Raw genomic sequence first — 20,055 nt, 5'->3', positions numbered from 1 at the left:
CTAATGGCGTGTCTGTTTCCCCGCGGCCATCTGAGACTGATTAGATTCTGTGACTGATGTTGACTTAGTGACCAAGTGCGTGTTCTCTTTGTATCCATTTCATTCTTTTTTGAGAGTATTTTATGGTGCTATTATGTTAAATCCTTTTTTTTTCCCCCCGCGTCAGCTTTAAGGAACACAGGGAAAAGTACACTTAAGGGATATTTCTCTAAGGTGGGGGCACATGTTTTAATAGAATATCCGACTCTCAGAGAGGCAAGAACAAGCAAATGCATTGATTTCATGATCTGGAATGAGAACATATGTGCTGGCTGCTTGAATCAGGAGGAAACGTCAGTTTTAGTCAAACATTCGTTCCCAAATTAAGACCAAACCGTTCCCCCGTCGGCCTGTTTCCACAGCACTTTGCTGTTGCCATTGTTTATTGGTTCTGTGAATGTTGTGACTCTGACTCTACCAGCCAGGCAGCACATCTGCCCTAACATAATCAGACCAGTCACCAAAGGTCAAAGGCTTTAGGATTATACCTACGTGGCCCTTTTGCTGTGTAGATATCTATTGTTTGGTTAACTGGTGGTCTCGCTTCTTCTCTCCTCAGACGTCTGGAGCAGAACGGGATTAAGTCTGTTCCTCCCGGAGCTTTCTCTCCCTACAAGAAGCTGCGTAGGATGTGAGTACAGCAGAACATTAACCTCTGGGCTATAATAATACACACAAGAACAAGAAGTCTGGAAACAAGAGGACTGGAAAAAGAAGCAACTTTCTTTTTTTTTGCCCGGTTCCTTAGAAGCATGAAATATTTATTTTGTCTGCAGCCGGAGAACATATTCTTTTTCTCAGAGTTGGGATGGCATGGTTCAGCAAGTGGTCTGAAGCTACACGGCCATAATAACCGTTCTCGAGTGTCAGTGCGGCACGCTGGTATTCCCTTGGCCAGCGCTGTGTCCGGTCTGTGTTGTGCCTTTTTGGGCTGTGCTGGGAGGATGATCGGGGGACTGGAGTGTTGGACCGATGGCTGAGACGTTTCTCTGCGAGGGGGCGACAGGCCGACTGTTCAGAAGCCCCGAAGAGGGACCCACATGGCAGAAAGAGCAAGGAATCGGAACACAGGGTGGGGGTGGGGGGGTTCGCTGTCCTTCATAGCAGATTCCTCATCAAGCCAGTTTAAATACAGCGGGGCAGGTAACAACCTTTAGGGCACTCCAGAAGTCCATCACAGATATTCAGAAACACTCAAATCGCTCTTTAGTTGACATACAATATTCACTAAACCCGTAAGCTAAACGTAGATGTTTGCGTTGGCACGTGCGCTTATTTGTAGAGGCTCCAAATGCGTGCAGTGACTCCGGTGACCCTGCCGCGAATGCCAACCACACACATCCTCTTTCAACTCGTCTTGGTTTGCGTGACCCGCACCTGAACCGCCCCGTGACACGGGGGACGTGTGTGACAGCCTTTACGTGCCCCGATACACAACGCCGGCTGTCTGAACCCTGAGAGGCGCGCCGGCGCACATGTTGACCGCGACTCCTTTTCCTGGAAACCCCAAACCTTCGCGAGAAGACAAATGCATACTTATGCAACTATTAAGAGACCCCCCCCTTTCCAAAAAAAAAGAAAATACCGCTTTTCTTCACCACATGATGATTTTCTTTGAAAGACATCCAGCTGCCTGGAGTTCAGTCTACATACTCCGTTAAGTTTCTCCCTCCATCTGTCTTTTTCACTCTCGCTGTTCCTCATTTACAGTTGCATTTACTGTCTCTTACACACACACACACACACACACACATGCACACACATACACACAGGCTTAGGGGTTATCCTGTGCTGAGAGGCCTGTGGATCCTATTAACAGCTAGTGTGTTAAGAGGTGTGCTACTTTATTCCACGTGAAGATTCTGCCCAAAAATTCAGGACTATCAAATATTCCGATCAGTTTTGGCTCCAGCGCCACTCCCGTGCTGCCGAAGCACCATCGCCACCACGGCCACCAGGTTTTGCTTGTTTTTGTCTCCCTGCTGACCAGTTCTTCTTCTACAACAGAGACCTGAGCAACAACCAGATCTCAGAGATAGCTCCGGATGCCTTCCAGGGGCTGCGCTCCCTCAACTCCCTGTAAGTAACCTCTAAGCAAAGCCTCTGCGTGTGGGTTTGCATATATACATCAGGTATCACTCCTGTCTGTGTTGTGATTACTTAGTGTGCTGTATGGAAACAAGATCACCGACTTGCCGAAGGGGGTTTTCGACGGCCTCTATGCCCTGCAACTACTGTAAGCACAACACATCCACACGCACAGCTGATCCAGTACAGACACATACAGGCCTGAATACCACGCAGGCATATTTTACTCCCACTCAGCCAAGGAGTCGTAACCTTGAAATAAACTTTGTACCTGTGCATACTTTCCCAGCTGGAATGTATAATGAATGAGTGAATAAAGAAACTCAGTTGACAAGTTGATCCGCCCTTCCTTCTTTCCTTCCTTCCTTCCTTACTTACTTCCTTCATCCACACCCACAGGCTGCTGAATGCCAATAAGATCCACTGCGTCCGTGCCAACGCCTTCCAGGACCTGCAGAACCTCTCTCTGCTGTCGCTGTACGACAACAAGATCCAAACCCTGGCCAAGGGCACCTTCACTTCCCTTCGAGCTATACAGACCCTGTGAGTCAAACCGGCACGCGTGACCCCCACGACACGCATAAATAACGACAGACACGGTGCTTGTTTATTTAAAGCTCTGGGATCATAAGATGGCAAAGAGGTATTCTTTTTGATTTTCAGGACCAACCTTTAAAGCTTTACATTCTCTAAATGTGCCTTTCTAACACGAATCACCCCTGCATGGATGCTAAATGTTGCGCCACCGTGTTACTGTTCACTTTTGTGGTAGAAAAATTACATTTTATTGCTCATTTCTAAATATATCTTCCCTCATAATGCTTCTAGACTGGAGATACTTGAGGACGCAGTCGTGGAAAAGTCCATTTATTGTCAGCAGCCACAGAGTTTATGACACACTTAGAAGGGGGGGGGTTAAGGACAGGTTCAGGTCCACATTCTTACTGCTATAAGCTGCCAGATCATACACGCTAGGTCTTAAAAGGTGTTTGTTTTACGATGGATCACTCACCTTCCCCTCCCTCTCTGGTCCGCAGTCATCTGGCTCAGAACCCATTTATCTGTGACTGTAACCTGAAGTGGCTGGCCGACTACCTGCGCTCCAACCCCATCGAGACCAGCGGCGCCCGCTGCGCCAGCCCTCGTCGCCTTGCCAACAAACGCATCGGGCAGATCAAGAGCAAGAAATTCCGTTGTTCTGGTATGCGGCTTACCCCCCCTTATTTTTTTTTTTACCTGAGACTTTTTTGCCCCCCCCCTTGTCTGTCATGCTCTGTTCTTTCTGGCTCCTCTTCTCCTGCTGGGAGTGGCTCTTATTTCTCTCTGTAATGAGCGATCGTCTCAGGCAAAAGGTTTTATTTGGCCTGCTTTTTTTCTTCTTCTCCTGCTCCGCAATCAATATCTCTCCAGATGAACCTAGGACTGAGGAGAGAGGGATTGTTCGCTGTCTCTCCATTTCCACAACACATTACCACATTATGAGTCTGGTTTCACGCTCAGACCGCAGCGGGCTGAGATCACTGGTCCAGGCTGCTGTAAGGTTTAAGGTTTCCCTTTGCGCCCAAAAATCCTCTGCCCTCCACCATAATCAGGCCCTGCTCATCACTCGCTGTCTGCTCAGGCTCAGATTTCCTCACTCTTCCTCCTCTTCCTCCTCCTCCACCCTGCACCCATTACATTTATGCACCATGTTACACTGTCTGGCACTCCGCACCGCTGAGGTTTCACACTTTTTTATAGCCTCGTTTGTTTGGTTAGTCCTGCCCCAGCCCGGACGCCACCAGTTTTGTTCTTTCCATTTTTTTTTGGTCTTGTTTTTCATTCTCTCACTCCATTTATATCACTCTTCCCTGGCAACAGCCAAATATTTACCACCTTGGAACATCATTGCGTGTTTGTCTACATTGTCATATGCAGAGACAGCCCCAGGCTTCTCCGCTTAGAATCTGCCACATGTGTTGTCATATATAAGCTTTATATATGACGCATAGCATCAGAGCCAGCTATGCGAACCAGACCTCTCTCACTGACATCCGTCCCTCTTTCTTTTCTCCATCACAGCCAAAGAGCAGTACTTCATCCCAGGTGAGTGGCTCGTAAAATGTTAACACCTATCATCATCACCACCAGCGGCCGCCCGGCTGCGTCATCTTTTCCGATGACACGGCCTTCATCTACCTTAAATTACAAGTTTAAAGGATAATTTCCTGTTATTACAGATTGGCTCTTGTGTTCAGTTATGCCATGATTCAGTTTGGTAGTAATGGCTGAAAGCTGTCTGGCAAAGCGTAAAAGTAAACAAGCAAGTAAACATAGCTCGTGTTCAATGGAGACCTAATGACCTTCTGATATTTAATCTTCAGTTATGTATTGTTTTTGTGGCAAATAGGCTATAAAGGTTTAGTATAAGCAGACACATCTGGTTATTTGATGGTAAATGATATATACCTTCATGAGATACTAGCTAATTGGTTCTGTGGCTTAAGTGTTTATTTTAATTTGATATCCATGCAGGGGGTCTGTTTCTCCTCACCTCTGTTTTGCTAAGTCTGAGCAGACGGAGTCAAGAGGAAGTGGCTCTTTGCTTTGGACTGAGCACAGACAGTCGCTCAGGAGGGGGGGAGAAAAAATGGGAGGGAAAGAGGGACAGACAGGAAGGAAAGCGTGTCCGTTCTATCAGTACAAGCTTAGGAAAATAAAGCCCGCCAGAGGACCCAGATTCCTATCGAGGGACATTTCCAGACCTCTTAAAAAGAATTCTTCTAGACATGGAACCCTGTGCGTGCGTGTGCATCCGTGCAAGTTAATGTGTCGTTGGATAAAACTTTTGCTCAAGAACAAAGGGAGAAGTATGAAAGCAGAAAGAAAAGCAAAGTGGGATATGATTAATTAGAAATTCACCCTCCCTCCCTTAAATCAAAAGCCTCTACACACACACACACACACACACACACACACACACACACACACACACACACACACACACACACACACACACACACACACACTGACGATGCAGGAACACCACGTTGTGTTGGAGGAATAAAGATTTCTTCTCCATCGATGAGTCATCCTGCACCTGAGGGGGGGAAGTCCTCATTCCGCTCGGATTTGCTGACAGTAAAAGTGTCGGCACCACGCAGACGTAATGATTGCAGTGACTCACGCTCACGACTCTCCCTCAGCTCCTCCGATCAAAGCCTTGCCCAGCACTTTCGTTGCTTCCTGTGTGGCAGGAAAGGCTTTTTCCTGTTGTCTGGCCTGGTGAGGGAAAGTTCCGTTAATGACCCACATTACAGCGTCTATCTTCACCCTCCACTGAGCCGCCCTGAGAAGTGACGCAGCTCCAGAAAAAGTCCTCGCGCAAGCAGCCAGCGGAAGTTGTTTCCCCGCCCGTGCGCAATTTGTTCTCTTCTGTCCAACCGTGCTCTAATAAAGACGAAGGTTCGGGGGTTCGGTTATGGTTTTACATACCGCTCCATTTATTTAAACAGATTTCTGATACTCACGTCTTGGATCTGGTCCTGGTCGTTTGAGGTTTTCCTGCTCATGATTGTGGTCTGGGTGCCCCACGTCCCACTGACGTAATTACCCAACCACGGGCCAAGAGGTGCACCGGCGTGAGCTTGCAAAAATGGGACATAAAAAATTATATCCCAGCAGCATCGTCTGAGCTGTTCGCTCTTAAATGGAGCACACGGGGAAGGTCCACACACACTGAGACACAATACACACTGTTCTGAGTGACTCCCGGTGCTGTTTCATTATTGAGCAGTCATGATGTAACTGGCAGCACGCCTTTTGGCACGTAATGTCTATTCATAGACGGAGGCGGCGCAGGATGACGTCCCAGCTCCCTTTGCTGCCTGCTTCTTATCGGAGGAGGCGTCTTCCCACAGCGCCCACCTTTCCGGTCTCTCCCACCCGGCTTTCTGACTCCTTTAAGGCCTGCGTGCGCGGGTGCTCCCTCCTGCCCTCCATTTCTGTGTTTCTCCCCAAACTCACCTTCAACCTCACCTGTCTGCACCTGTTTCCTGCGCATCATTTCACTGCCGCTGTCTGCCACACTTCCACATCCTCCCCCTCTCCCTCTCTTGGGCCGCTCTGCTTCACTGAAGCCTGCAGCCTAAATTCTCTCTGGCATCCCAATCTCAATCTCCCCTGCCACTGTTCTTTTCACCCCACTGCTCCCACTCTATCACCTCTAAAATAACACACCCGCCCTCCCGTCTTCGCTCCCTCGCCATTCATCTCTCGCCTCTGCAGGCGGAAAGTTGCAGGGCGTTTCTGAAGTGCACCTGAGGTTAGAGTTTAGGTAGGAGGAGTGCCTTTTAGGTCGAGACAGGCTGCAGACACGCAGCTTTGCAGCGAGGGGGAGGATGCGTGACGAAGAGAGTCATGGGAAAGTAAGGCCAATCGCATTGAGTGTTTGCGTTGTCTCCCGTTCAGGTACCGAGGACACCCGCCTGAGTAACGCCTGTAACAGTGACCCGGTGTGTCCACCTAAATGCCGCTGTGAGTCCAATGTAGTGGACTGTTCCAACCTGAAGCTCACCAAGATCCCAGAGCACATTCCTTCATCCACCAATGAGCTGTAAGAAAACAAGCCTTAATGGTCTCCAACCATTGTTCCAAAGCAACCTGTGTTATGGGTAAACTACATTTTTGTTCTCTGCAGCCGCCTCAACAACAATGACATCACCACCCTGGAGGCCAGTGGAGCCTTTAAGAGCCTTTCCCAGCTAAAGAAAATGTAAGTGAAGCTTTTCTGCAGTTCGCATCACGTTTTGTTCCCGACATGACGATTCTCCGCCTACAGTAACCTGAGCAACAACAAGATCACGGAGATTGAAGACGGGGCCTTTGAAGGAGCCTCGTCCGTCATTGAGCTACACCTCACAGCCAATCAGATCGACTCGGTCCGAAGCAGCATGTTCCGCGGGCTGGAAGGGCTGCGTATGCTGTGAGTGACGCCCACAGGGACAGGCAGCCAGGCCAGGCTGCGCTTAACCTGTAACGCTGTTCGTCTTTACTCTTTAGGATGCTGAGAAACAACAAGATCAGCTGCGTCCATAACGACAGTTTCACAGGGTTGCACAACGTCCGGCTGCTGTCGCTGTACGACAACCAGCTGACCACCATCACTCCCGGAGCCTTCGACACTCTTCAGGCCCTCTCCACCCTGTGAGACCAGGAACACTGTCTCCATTAACACGTTGTACGCTGCGGTTGTGCTCTTTACCGCCTTCCTTATGCTCTATTTCTCCAACTTAGCAACCTGTTGGCGAACACCTTCAATTGCGACTGCCACCTGGCCTGGCTCGGCGATTGGCTGAGGAGCCGGAAGATCGTGACGGGCAACCCCCGCTGCCAGCGTCCCGGTTTCCTGAAGGAGATCCCGCTGCAGGACGTGGCTCAGCCGGACTTCCGCTGCGATGAGGGTAGGCCAAGACGCGCAGCTGCTCACCGCGACACGGTCCAACCTCTCGCTCCGCACGCCCTCCGTTAGGCTTCCTCGGAACTTTGGTCGCAGCTCGAGCACTTTAAATGAAGCAATCTGCCTCTTTTAGAGGTGATTAACATCTGCAGGATTTGGAGGGCCTCCATTCTGGGTGAAGCGAACCCTTCTGGCTCTGAGTGATGAGAATTCTAATTGCACGACACTTTGCAATACGTCAGGCGAGAGCTGTTTAAAGTGCCTGAGATTGTTTTAAATAATGGCCACTATTGTGCCTCTCTTTTGTTTACTGAATAGATTGATACTCAGCAGTTCCCGGGCTGCTGGTCGATGATGGGCTGAGTGGACCTATTGAGCTGTTTGCTTTATTGAGCGGTCAGCCTATTTGCACCTGAATGAATGTTAGACTTGTCTTCAAGCCTCGGGCTGCTTCCATTCTTTGCTCCTCCTGGTCGATATTACATTAGCGAGGCACCTCTCTATCTTGCTGTCCCATTTTCTGCCTCAGAATTTTCATTTCCTCTTTTTTCATTGTCTGACTGCCTCATCATCTCCGGGAAGAACGATACTGCTTGGGCGTTTTCTTGACTTTACCTGTGCTTTATCTACATTCCAGGAAGGCCAGCTCCTTATTGCGGGTCATTGGTCCTTCCTTCTCTTCTAATTCCTATTTTCTCTCCTTTTTTCCCAGGCCAAGAGGAGTTAAGCTGTGTCCCCAGACCCCAGTGTCCCAGTGAATGCACTTGCCTGGAGACCGTGGTGCGGTGCAGTAACAAGCACCTTCACGCGCTGCCCAAAGGCATCCCCAGAAACGTGACTGAGCTGTGAGTTCCTTGGCAGCTTTAATGCCTTTTTGCTTCCAGTTCCAGGTGTGATTGCTTCATTTTCTTGCGCCGATGGAGGCAGGCATTGAACAGAAACCCAATGAGTTGCTTCAAATGTGTGGTGGAAGGAACGGTGGGGGTATAAAAGAGATAAGAATGAGTGAAAACAGCAGAAGCAATGAAAACAGATGTCATCTTTTGGAGAAGGGGAAAGGAGTCAATAAACCCTGCAGTTATTCTCTCAGACATTCTTCTCCCGCGTTCCCTGTGGCCCGAAGGGCTAACACTGATGTCACTCTCACACTCTGAGCCAAGGATTAAAGTGTGTGAGAGTCCGTATTCGTGTGTATGTGTGTGTCTGCATATTTGTGTGAGGGCCAAAAGCCTGTCCACAGGAGCATAGGGGAGCAAGAGGACGTTTTAATGAGCAGTTTTCAATGGAAAGGGGAGGGTATGGAATAGGTCTGGAACTTTCCAATACTGCATCTAGTGGTTCAGACTGACACACACACACTCTCACACACAGATGCTGTGCTAGCTTTCAGGCCTGTCATTGTCCCAGCAGGTGTGACCAGGTGTGCCCCTGAATTCTGGGCTTTCATCTTCTCATCTGGAGCGTTTGCAACTCCATCATTATCCCAAGTGTCCCCTGCACCATCATTACCTATCATTAACTCTGAACCCAGAGCCCCCCCCCCCCCCCCCCCCCCCCCCCCCCCCCCCCCCCCCCCCACTGCCCTGCCCTTCCCAGCTCTCCCAGTACAGTCAACAGCAATAGCCAGAGAAAGCCCCCGCAGCTGCGCTCAGATGGACCTGGCTCTGAAAGTGCTGCTCAAGGTGGCGCCCAGCAGGTGGTTACACCCCAGCAGCCACAGACTGTGGCGGCCCGAGGTGCATCCGTGCCACAGGGACGCACCCCAGCAGATGATACTGGAGTTCTTTTGTATTTGTGCGCACGTGTAAATTCGGTCTTGTCACTCTCGTTTAGATGTCGCCTCATTATTCGAACGTTGTGCCTTTGTTCAGGTATCTGGATGGAAACCAGTTCAGCATTGTGCCGAAGGAACTGTCTGGCTTCAAATACCTGCAGCTGGTGTAAGAGCTTCTCTGACCGCCTCCTTTGAGTTGGCGTGCACATTACAGCAGTGACCTCACTGTCTTTACTATTCATTTTTCTTTCAGAGATCTGAGCAACAATAGGATCAACTCCCTGACCAACTCGTCCTTCTCTAACATGAGCCAGCTCACCACTCTGTGAGTCCTCAGTCAAGACTTCATGTTTTATTCCTCTGACAGCAGAATGGAAGTATAACACACACCTACTATATTGTCTATAATTACTTTTGTATTCACGCAGAATCCTGAGCTACAATTCCCTGCGCTGCATCCCCAAAATGGCCTTCGGTGGTCTCCACTCGCTGCGTCTGCTGTGAGTTTGTAGAAACTACATTTCTGTTATTTGACGTCCGTGTCATATCCTGTGAATGCGTCTTGTGTGTCACGCAGCGTCAGTACATCACACGCAGCAGCTTCATTTGAAGCATCTGAAGTGAGTTTGAAGCAGGAAACACTTAATGAGTTATTGAACAGGATATTTTTACAGCTTCTGTGACTACAGAGACTGAGCAGCAGATGCTGAGAATCTTTGATTGACTTCAGGGGAAGGAAGCAGTCTACACAGTTATGGCAGCCCATGAATTCCCACACGCACGCACACACGCACAGGCGGCTCCAACCCATTTACCCTGTTGAAATGGCAGCAGAGATGTTCCAGCTAGAACTTCTACTCACACCATAACTTTAAACATCTTCCCAGTCTGTCTGTTTATCTCCGAAGGCCCCAAAATCATCGCTGTCTCACCATTGGGGCCAACCCCCTCCACAGCGACACACACACACACACACACACACACACACACACACACACTGCTGCACAAAATCACCCTGACAGTGATTACCAGAGAATGTTTGCACCGCTAACCGTAATAGCTTTGACTCAGCCTCCAGGCCTTCGCGGAGTTACGGACAGTCTTTGGTCGTGACCATGGGCTTCCTGTGGATGAATCGGTCTGCTAAATAACTGAGATGTAGAATGTAAACGCGTCCGACAGATGGATGACGACACAGAGGTGTGCGTCCAAAAAACACAGCAGCTGGATGTCCCACTATTTAACTGAAATGTACAGTTCAGCCCTGCAAAGCAGAAACACAGACCAGGCCCACCAACACTCCTTATGAAATTACGTGTGTGTGTGTGTCCGTGTGTGTGTGTGTGTGTATGCATGCTAAATGTTTGTCATCTTCTGGCTCGGGGCCCATTAGTCTGTGTGTGGGAGTAGAGGTATCGGCCCTCCATGTGCACTCATAGCAGGCGCACTTATTTTACTACTGACAACAAAGCTGCAACAAAGCTTTTTTTTCTTCTATAGTCCTGATCATTACAGGGCATAAAGCATGAGAGGCCTTTTAGAGCGGAATGGGAGTGAAGCTCGGGCGTCATTAGCCGATGCCGCCTCGCACACGCGGGTGTGTTCCTTTGATCTCTAATGAAGCTACGTCCGTTATTTCTGCTCTTGCTCACTCACGCCACCTTCACTTTTAAAGTGCTAGACGCCATGTGAGGCCCTCCCCAGCACACACACGCCCCGTCCAGACTGTGAACTATGTACAGGCTCAGACAGCCACCCATATTCACACAGGCTGTCTGCATTAGCCTATAGTGTCAGACAGACGGGAGTCCAAACGAAGCATAAATCTTTGATCTATTTATTGCTGGAGTGATCAATCATAAGTCTCCTATTAAATGTCAGTTGGTGCCACGGCTTTCTTTTTAACCGCGCCACGCAGTGGGGGAGCAACGCAAAATGAAGCGACAATAAGCTGCATTTAATAGTTCCAATATAAAGACCCCACACGGCATTCAACGTTCATTGTCGGGAGCTTCTTAGAAACAAAGAAAGCAGATGCAGGAACGCACTGGTGCATACTGAGGTGCCAAACCCTTCATAAAGCTGCCCCTTCGGCTTTAAAGACCAGTAAAGAGGAGAGGAATCATTAACGCTGCCGGCTTCAAACGCACCAGAGGTCTGAATCTGGCAGGGATGTGCTACGGTTTGGTGCTACATATGTGTTGTAGGTGTGTGTGTGAGATGGTTGGGTTTTGAGTGGCTGGTTAATAAGCTGTTAATCGGCATGCTGGGTGTGAGCAGACTAAAGTGAGGGTTCGCAAAGGCGCGGATCATCGAGGTTTGTGCCTGAGGCTGTGAGAAATATGGAAGATTGATAACAGAACAACATAAAAGCTTCGGTGAGTTCAGTGGATGATGTTTGGTGGACTAAAACCACTGGAACACCAGCAAATTACTCACTTTTCCGACGTTTCCCAGCAGCTTTATCACCTTATATATTATCCTTAAATTTCCTTTTGAGGGCTCTGGTTTTTCCACAGTTCAATGCTCATTTACACACAAAAAAGGGAAAAGTTGAATGTTTTTCCTGCTGCGAGCCGATCTGCTGCAGTTTTGAAGGTGGTAACGAGCTGTCATATTACAACAGCCATCAGTCATCTGCCCATTAAACCACGTTAGCTTGTCACCGCGCTTTGTGATCAGACAACAGCGCAGAAAATGACAGCGTTTTCTAGCAGACTCGCACAAACACGGGAAAATATTCGTTTTGCCCAAATATGGAAGAGCCGCCGCAGTCGTGCCAATGTTTTTGACTGTCTTGCTTGTGGAGGAGGTCTGTTTCCCTACTGTAAACGCTGGGCCCTGCCAGCCAGATACACACAGAAAGCCGACACCAGTCGTTTCCAGAGACAGACAGACAGACATACGACAGACACAAGCCCACGTCTTTGCTCACCTACCGCCCCACAAGAAGATCCGTTAGCATTTTTCATGATTAATCAATCGTGTGCGAATAAAACTCAGGATTTTACAGCTGGTTTGATTTACTTTAATTATTTTCTGCCCTAAAAATGTATTGTAGTTTGTCGTGTTGTAGATTATTATGGACTATTCTGCAACAGCTTTGTTATCGCCTAATTTTTTTTAAACTCCTTCTCAAGGTCCCTCCATGGCAACGAAATCTCCGAGCTTCCCGACGGCATCTTCAATGACGTGACCTCACTTTCCCATTTGTAAGTTCTGACACACATGCAACTTTCTGCCGCCTGCACTTAACTGCTGAGCTCGTCAAGTCTGCACACGTGTTGAACCCACACACACACACACACTCACGCTAGTCTGGTCAGACAGCTGGAGAGTGCGGCCCACAGTGGCCTGTCTGTAGTCCTCTTTGGTGGGCTCTGCAGCAGCCAACGTCTCTCCTGATCAGCCACAGCCCTGCGGTTAAAGCAACACACTGACGCCTTTACTGTCTCATCTCCCTGTCACATCTCTGAAACACAGATGTTCCTAATACGCGCAGATTCCGCACAGTCTGTGGAATTCCGTGTTTGTATATTGGTCTTTAACATGGTGAGTTGTAGTTGTTATGTGGTTGCGGGGGTATGTGTATGCCCTCTGCCCTCTAACCAAGATATTTACTTAAACAGACGTATCAAACTAATGGGAGAAAAGATGAAGAATCAACTGAAAGAGTGCTTTTTTTTTTCAAAAGAAAAAAAAGGCACTGAAACAGATTGATGGAAGAGAGACGGGTCATTGATCAACACTTGCAGTCAAGTGGTTTTCATGTTAGCGTATGTCAGGTGTCAGCCATTGGCCGGGCCTGAAAGATGAGCTTGTGTTCCACCATAATGGAACAGCATCGATTCAGGCGTGTTTGCAGCGGGAGCACAGAGCGGCATTGATTCGCCGCCGCCACAACTGAAGTGGTCAAGAGTGCCTTCTGTTCACACCTATAACTGGGACGCGCTCCTCCGGATGATAAATGAAACACAAAGTGTCGTTCAGCATTAAGACGGGCTCAACTATCACAGAAACGGCTCGTGTGGCAGTAACGTGCTTGATTTTACACTGGGATACAGAGACATCTGCTGGCGGGAAAGTGTACTACAGCAAGATTTAGATTATTATTACGCGCGATGAAATAATCGTGTTCATGTCTTTCCAGGGCCATTGGTGCCAACCCCCTGTACTGCGACTGCCGTTTGCGCTGGCTGTCTGACTGGGTAAAGACTGGCTACAAAGAGCCCGGCATTGCCCGCTGTGCTGGCCCACAGGGCATGGAGGGCAAACTGTTGCTCACAACGCCTGCAAAGAAGTTTGAATGTACAGGTAAGCTGCTGTTTTTGACATGGATGTATTGTTGGCTGCCTGATCATCGGGATTCTGAGTCTGTCTATCTCCACAGGAGATGTGGACCCTGAGGTCCTGGCCAAGTGTAACCCCTGTCTGTCCAGCCCCTGCCTCAACCAGGGCGTCTGTCACAGTGACCTGATGGAGATCTACAGGTGCAGCTGTCCACCAGGATTTAAGGTGAGGGCCAGTCTGGAGACTTGTCACATGTGGAGATTCAAAAATGAAGTAACCTGCGCTCGGACTCAGGGCAAGAACTGCGAGACGGCTCTCAACGCCTGCGTGAACGGCCCCTGCGCCAACGGAGGAACCTGCCGAGTGGAGGCGGAGGGAGACTACACGTGAGGAGCATGAGCTTTAAAATCTCACGATCCTTGTATTCTGAAACTAACTGGACGCATTGGTTGCCTGCCATCACAGCTGCAAGTGTCCTCTGGGCTTTGAGGGCCCGACTTGCCAAACCAACACTGACGAATGCGAAGACCACGACTGCGAGAACGGGGCCACCTGCATCGACGGAGTCAACAACTACACTTGTTTTTGTCCCCCCTACTACACAGGTCAGCTCATAAAACCATAGCGTCGCCACTCGGCGATATAGTTTCAGGTTTGATAAAACGGCGACTTGTCCTCTGTGCACAGGGGAGATGTGTGAAGAAATGGAGGATGTGTGTGCCCCCGGCCGAAGCCCCTGCAAACATCAGTCTACCTGCCTCATCGCCCCCACTGGACCCAAGTGAGTGGGCTGTGCCCCAACGTCTCCGCTCATCAGACAGGAAGTGGCCGCCACTCTAATTGACGTGCGTTTGCAGGTGTGTGTGCGCTCCTGGTTATGTTGGTGACGACTGCAGCGTAGATTACAACGACTGCGAGGACCACCGCTGTCAGAACGGCGCTCACTGCGTCGACGAGTTGAATGGCTACTCCTGCGTCTGCCGCCAAGGATACAGGTGAGACGGTCCCGCTCGGCGTGCGCAGACGTCCGTCTGGCCGTCCCTGCTGAACTAGTGCCTCCTCTCTCTGCAGCGGTCAGCTGTGCGAGGTCCCCCCGTCTCCGCTGTCCCTGTGCGAGCTCGCCGATTGCCAGAACAGCGCCCCGTGCGTGGAGCGGGGAGGACGCGCCCTCTGCCAGTGTCCGCCGGAGTTCGGAGGGCCGCGTTGTGAAAAATTAGTCAGCGTCAATTTTGTAGACAGGGACTCGTACCTGCTGCTGTCTGACCTCAAAAACTGGCCCCAGGCTAACATCACGCTTCAGGTATTTCGAGCGGGGGCCGGTGTCTCCTGGCGTGTTTCAGTTCAACCGTGAGTCCCCCAGAAGCCTCATACAAACGCTCTGTGTAGGTGTCGACAGCGGAGGACAACGGCATCCTTCTTTATAACGGAGACAACGATCATATCGCAGTGGAGCTCTATCAAGGTCACGTGAAGGTCAGCTATGACCCCGGCAGCCAGCCAGGACATGCCATCTACAGGTACGCTGCCACCTTTATGTTATCCGACGCTGGTCTCCGTTGGTTTTCCCTCATTTTTATGCGTCCTGTCCATTATCCGCTCTCTCCCGCAGCACTGAGACCATCAACGATGGCCAGTTCCACACAGTGGAGCTGGTGACCTTTGACCAGATGGTGAACCTGTCTATTGACGGGGGTCTCCCTACCACAATGGACAGCTTCGGGGCAGTGCGGACCCTCAACGGAGAGGCTCCGTTATACGTGGGGGGTAGGGGCCCTCTCCAGAACACACCTCCCTCCTCTGCAGGCACTCTAACTACTACACTACTGTCAATCACCACCCTCCCCCTTCGCTTTGTCACCACCGCAACCGACCCCCTCCCCTCAACCATTCACACCTTCTGTCCAGTTCTGTCTTCACTTCCCCATCCTCGCTCATGCCATCCCCCATCTTCACTCGGGACTGTGTTTGGTAGTAGCTGTCCAAATGGTCCAATGACCGCCACTGAAGGACATAGGCTAGGACAAAACTTTATGTGAAAATGGCGCCCCCTGCTGGGGATTGTAAGAACTACCAGACACAGTCTTTACATTTGTTGCAGTTGATGGCTGTGCTTGCTGTGAATGGATCTGTTCGTACCTGTTATCTGTTGTGTCTAAACTGTTAATAATTACAAAAAAAAAGTGTAAAGATGTATCAGTGAAGTGCTGTGTTGTGTGTCACTCTTCATATATCATCCTCTTCTTTCTCCTGTTGTCCCCTGTTTCAAGGATGTGTCTTCTGGTGCATATTCAAAATTTATTTTTAAAAATTAAGGGAATGCTGTAAATTCCGCAATTTTTGCAATGCACTGTTGGACACGTGCGTTTGAATGTCTTCCGCCATCACACCCATATCAGCCCTTTGTGATGGTTGTGTTTGTGATCCACCGTGCTCGGCTTCACACCCATCAACATAATCCTGTCTGTCTTTCTTCAGGAATGCCGGTGGACGTGCACGCCGGCACTTTCCGCCTCTGGCAGATCCAAAACGGTTCCAGCTTCCACGGTTGTATCCAGAACCTGTACATCAACAATGAACTCCAGGACTTCACAAAGACCCAGATGAAGCCCGGCGTGGTACCCGGCTGTGAGCCCTGCAAGAAGATTTACTGCGTCCACGGCATCTGCCAGCCTGATGGCATCCAGGGACCAGTGTGTCACTGCCAGCCAGGCTGGAGCGGACCTCACTGTGACGAGCCTGCCGCCAACCCCTGCCAGGGCAGCAAGTATGCTAGCAAACAGAATCCTCCTGCTGTTGTTGTATATGGGGGAGTGGTGGAAGAGATTCTGACAAGATTCTGACACTTCAACACGACCATTTTCCTTGAAATTATTAGTCTGAATGCTCACAATATCCTCAAATACTCAGCTGGAAATGTGTCTTGTCTCCCGTTAGGTGTGTCCATGGAAGATGCATCCCACTGGACAGCCAGTCGTATCGCTGCGAGTGTGACGAGGGCTACCGAGGTGCCCTGTGCAACCAGGAGGGGGAGCTGTTCAACCCCTGCCGTCGTCTGTCGTGCAAACACGGTCGCTGCCAGATCTCAGACACTGGAGATGCCTTTTGTAACTGTGAGAGCGGCTATACTGGGGAGCTCTGCGACGCCGGTGGGTTTGCATTCAAACACATTAAACCGAAGGGCGCGGCGCCGCCATGACGCTGACCTCAGACGTCTCTGTCTTCCAGAGTCCGAGTGTCGAGGAGAGCCCATGCGAGACTTCTACCAGGTCCAGAGAGGCTACGCTATCTGCCAGACAACGCGCATGGTGTCATGGGTAGAGTGCTCAGGGGTGTGCGACAAGGGCGCCTGCTGCGCCAGCCAGCGGATGAAGCGCCGGAAATATACCTTCGAATGCAGCGATGGCACGTCCTTCAGCGAGGAGGTGGAAAAGACCATCAAGTGTGGCTGCGTGGGCTGCATGTAGCAGCGTTCGCTCAGATTTCCTACCGCCGCCACCAAGGACGTGGTAGAAAGGAAGGAAGCAAAGAAGGAAGAGAGAGAGGACTGGAGGAAAGTGAGGGAGGGAAAGAGGGTATAAAGAGTATATATAAAACCTCTATCTATATATTATGGACAACAATGTTTGTAAAATAGGACCTTTCCTCCCCTTCCAAGGGCGTGTTGACCTATAGTAACACCAACATCACGAGCAACAATGTAAACGCGACAAGAACAGCAACAAAACCATTGTATCTGCAACATTGTTCCAAGGGGTTCACTGATTTTAAAGTGTTGCGTTCAGACCGGAAACATCCCTCCGAACCCCCGATTTCCCCCCCATCCATCCGCGAGGCCTCCGGTAGCCGAGCCACCATCCACCATCATTGCGTCGTGGAGGCAGTGAGGACAGCGGGGTGCAGCCCAGCTAGAGAGGAAACGGAGGGATGAGAAAGAAAAGCTGGACTTTTGACTTGGCAAAGCTTTCTTGAGTTGAGCTTGGCTGGGTGGACCTGGACCGGGCCAGGTGTAGTTTGAGCTTTGTTTGAGTCGGCGTAGCACTTTTCTCTGCTAGGATACAGGTCACCCATCCACGCATGCACATGGGGAAGCGAGCAGAGTCAGGGTCGGAGTGGCACATAATCCGTCTGTGGACGTGGTGGCTTAAGGCCAGATGGTCCGGTGTCACAGCTCTTTGCTGTGAGGGAGCGCGAGACGAGAAACTCCGCAGAAAGAGAGACTGCACTGACGGGCAGCACCGGGAACGGCAGCCGTTCACGCCACTGAAGTACGCGGTCACGCAAAAACGGCGCCAAACGCCGTTCCACACAGTCTTAGCGCCCGCAGGGGCACCAGGGCAGACGTAGAGCAAATACCCACACGTTCATGCCGGTGTGGCACCAGCGGTGCCCCCTGGTGGTGATCAGCCCCCAGTATTGGACTGCCCCGGGGGTGAGGATCACGTGGATGCCCCTCCCCCCTCTGAGCAGACGGCTGCTAAGCCCACTCCTCTTGATGCCTGCAGTATTAAAACTTGTGATAACTGTTGCATGTGTGGACAGTTTGCCAACAGAGTTCCTTCATGTCAACATAAATAGTGTTACACAGCAAACGGCTACAGCATCCGTCTGTTTTGTTCTACTTCCTCATTTTGTTTTATTTTAGATTATATTTTGTTCTAATTTGTCTCATGATGTAACCTAACTCCGTTAGTCATCCCCGGCTACCCTTTATATAGAAATGCCTAATACACACACACGCACACACACACATATTATATATATATATGGTATTTTCTATGTTAAAGAGTAAGTCGGTTTTCTCGAAGCTTTGGAACTGGAGGAAAGGTGTTCCGTTGGTTCTTTAGGTGTTTTTATTTGTTCATTTCACTCGCGCCAGCACAATAATTAATGACATTAACTCGCCAAAAGTGCAGCAGCGGGTTGGCCTTGTTGTACAGAAGGCAGTATGGGTTAGAGCTATGTTTAATGTTGTATATGTTGTCTACCATGTGAATATGACATCTAACTCGTGAGCGTCTGTGCTCCTTCTTTTATTTATTTGATGTAAAGGCATCGTCCTGCAGAGACACAAAAGGCATGTTTCCAAAAAGAGCCCCAACAGGTCTGTAATGCGTCGGTCATGTCACACGACGTCGAGTCGCAGCGGCGTTTTCCTCCGGCTCAGACATCCCTAAATTGCTGCAGGGGTCGGAGAGGTCACGCCCGCCCCGCCGTCGCCGCCATACTTCCCCTTCCAAACCTCCAGATTGTCTTCATATGCATTTTGTCGACGTGTCGTGTTAAAGTTGAGAGGGAGGTGTCGTCACGTCAAACGTAGTCAAGCTCAACTGATCATAAGCTGCTGTCAAGCCAGGAGAAACGGCCGCGCTTCTGCGGGCGAAGTTCACGATATCGCGCCATCCTAGATCTGCCGAAGAGGTCACCGTGCTACTGAGAAACGGCCCGGACGTCGTGGCGTCCGTCGCTTCCTAAGCGGGAGGAGAAACGGTGCCATTTGCAGTGAACTCAACAGTCATACCTGAATGTATAAATGTGTATAGATAAATATGACTATGCTTATTCATGAAGTGGTAACTTTTAGCTGTTATTTAGTTTCCAATGTAAAATATATTAAAAAAAAAAAAAAAAATCACATACTGTTTATTGAGTGGCAGCCCGCCAGGATGGGTTAAGGCATTGTTCTTCTGGCCTGTGACAGATTTTTTTTTTTTTTGCTGATTTTAAATAGTAAAGTGTCTTGAAAGGCTGCAGGCTCAGATCCCAGAGTCCCCAAAACACACACACTTTGTTTTCTATGCCATTGTTGTGATCCCAGTGGTGTACAATAACGTTCAATGGTCTCATACTGGTGAACAGTCGCTGTCGTCCGTAGGCCGTGTGCCTCCCGAAGGCGCATCTTAGTCAACTGTGGCTTTTTCTTTGATCTCTGCGCTGATCTGCTATGGACCAGCGCGTTCAACTTCCTGGTAGACATCTTAGTGGTGCTTGTGCTATATTGAGATGTAACTCTGGTCACGTGACCGGAAACACCGACTTTCTTTTCCCGTCCTATGAACTATATACATAAAACATGTTATTGTATACAACACAACGTCTCTGGTGTATTGAACTGGTGCAAACTGTAAGAAGTGTCTGTTGTTTGGTTCTATTTGCTTTTTGTTACAGGATTGATGGTGGGATTAAACTGAAAAGCTCCCAATGATGCTGAATGTATGTAGTACCACCGACAAAATGTTTACCAGACCTCCACTCTTTTTCATTAATTAAACTTAAATGTGTGTGCTTTTAAGAACGGGGCGTCTTCTTTCTCCCCTCTGCAACACTTTGGGTGTTTTTTCCTGCCAATGACGGGACTGACGATGTCATCGCCATGGATACCGATGCAGCCCTAGTGTTCAGAGGAATATTGGTTTTGGTGACCAGAAAA

General features: G+C 49.6%; 1 protein-coding gene across 5 annotated transcripts in view; it reads left to right on the top strand.

Annotated features, from left to right (window-relative positions):
* slit1a (slit homolog 1a (Drosophila)) overlaps nucleotides 1-19,917 on the top strand; it is a 64,613-nt gene extending 44,696 nt beyond the window's left edge. For 2 of the 5 annotated variants that reach the window (XM_011603356.2, XM_011603357.2), the window contains 28 exons: nucleotides 599-670; nucleotides 2,047-2,118; nucleotides 2,204-2,275; nucleotides 2,527-2,670; nucleotides 3,165-3,328; nucleotides 4,189-4,212; nucleotides 6,577-6,721; nucleotides 6,806-6,880; nucleotides 6,947-7,090; nucleotides 7,168-7,311; nucleotides 7,402-7,568; nucleotides 8,277-8,409; nucleotides 9,436-9,504; nucleotides 9,592-9,663; nucleotides 9,767-9,838; nucleotides 12,479-12,550; nucleotides 13,489-13,652; nucleotides 13,729-13,853; nucleotides 13,923-14,014; nucleotides 14,094-14,233; nucleotides 14,316-14,409; nucleotides 14,486-14,623; nucleotides 14,700-14,928; nucleotides 15,015-15,145; nucleotides 15,238-15,431; nucleotides 16,104-16,392; nucleotides 16,563-16,774; nucleotides 16,854-19,917. In XM_011603356.2, the coding sequence (XP_011601658.2) occupies nucleotides 599-670; nucleotides 2,047-2,118; nucleotides 2,204-2,275; nucleotides 2,527-2,670; nucleotides 3,165-3,328; nucleotides 4,189-4,212; nucleotides 6,577-6,721; nucleotides 6,806-6,880; nucleotides 6,947-7,090; nucleotides 7,168-7,311; nucleotides 7,402-7,568; nucleotides 8,277-8,409; nucleotides 9,436-9,504; nucleotides 9,592-9,663; nucleotides 9,767-9,838; nucleotides 12,479-12,550; nucleotides 13,489-13,652; nucleotides 13,729-13,853; nucleotides 13,923-14,014; nucleotides 14,094-14,233; nucleotides 14,316-14,409; nucleotides 14,486-14,623; nucleotides 14,700-14,928; nucleotides 15,015-15,145; nucleotides 15,238-15,431; nucleotides 16,104-16,392; nucleotides 16,563-16,774; nucleotides 16,854-17,092 (3,688 nt within the window). In that variant the 3' untranslated portion in view covers nucleotides 17,093-19,917. The remainder of the gene's footprint in view (nucleotides 1-598; nucleotides 671-2,046; nucleotides 2,119-2,203; nucleotides 2,276-2,526; nucleotides 2,671-3,164; nucleotides 3,329-4,188; nucleotides 4,213-6,576; nucleotides 6,722-6,805; nucleotides 6,881-6,946; nucleotides 7,091-7,167; nucleotides 7,312-7,401; nucleotides 7,569-8,276; nucleotides 8,410-9,435; nucleotides 9,505-9,591; nucleotides 9,664-9,766; nucleotides 9,839-12,478; nucleotides 12,551-13,488; nucleotides 13,653-13,728; nucleotides 13,854-13,922; nucleotides 14,015-14,093; nucleotides 14,234-14,315; nucleotides 14,410-14,485; nucleotides 14,624-14,699; nucleotides 14,929-15,014; nucleotides 15,146-15,237; nucleotides 15,432-16,103; nucleotides 16,393-16,562; nucleotides 16,775-16,853) is intronic. The other 3 variants (XM_003964126.3, XM_029834888.1, XM_029834889.1) reach the window with 3 other exon arrangements.
* The last annotated feature ends 138 nt before the right edge of the window (nucleotides 19,918-20,055 follow it).

The sequence above is a fragment of the Takifugu rubripes genome, chromosome 4 (assembly GCF_901000725.2).
Source record: "Takifugu rubripes chromosome 4, fTakRub1.2, whole genome shotgun sequence".
NCBI lineage: Eukaryota > Metazoa > Chordata > Actinopteri > Tetraodontiformes > Tetraodontidae > Takifugu > Takifugu rubripes.
This window is presented reverse-complemented; position numbering and strand designations above follow the sequence as displayed.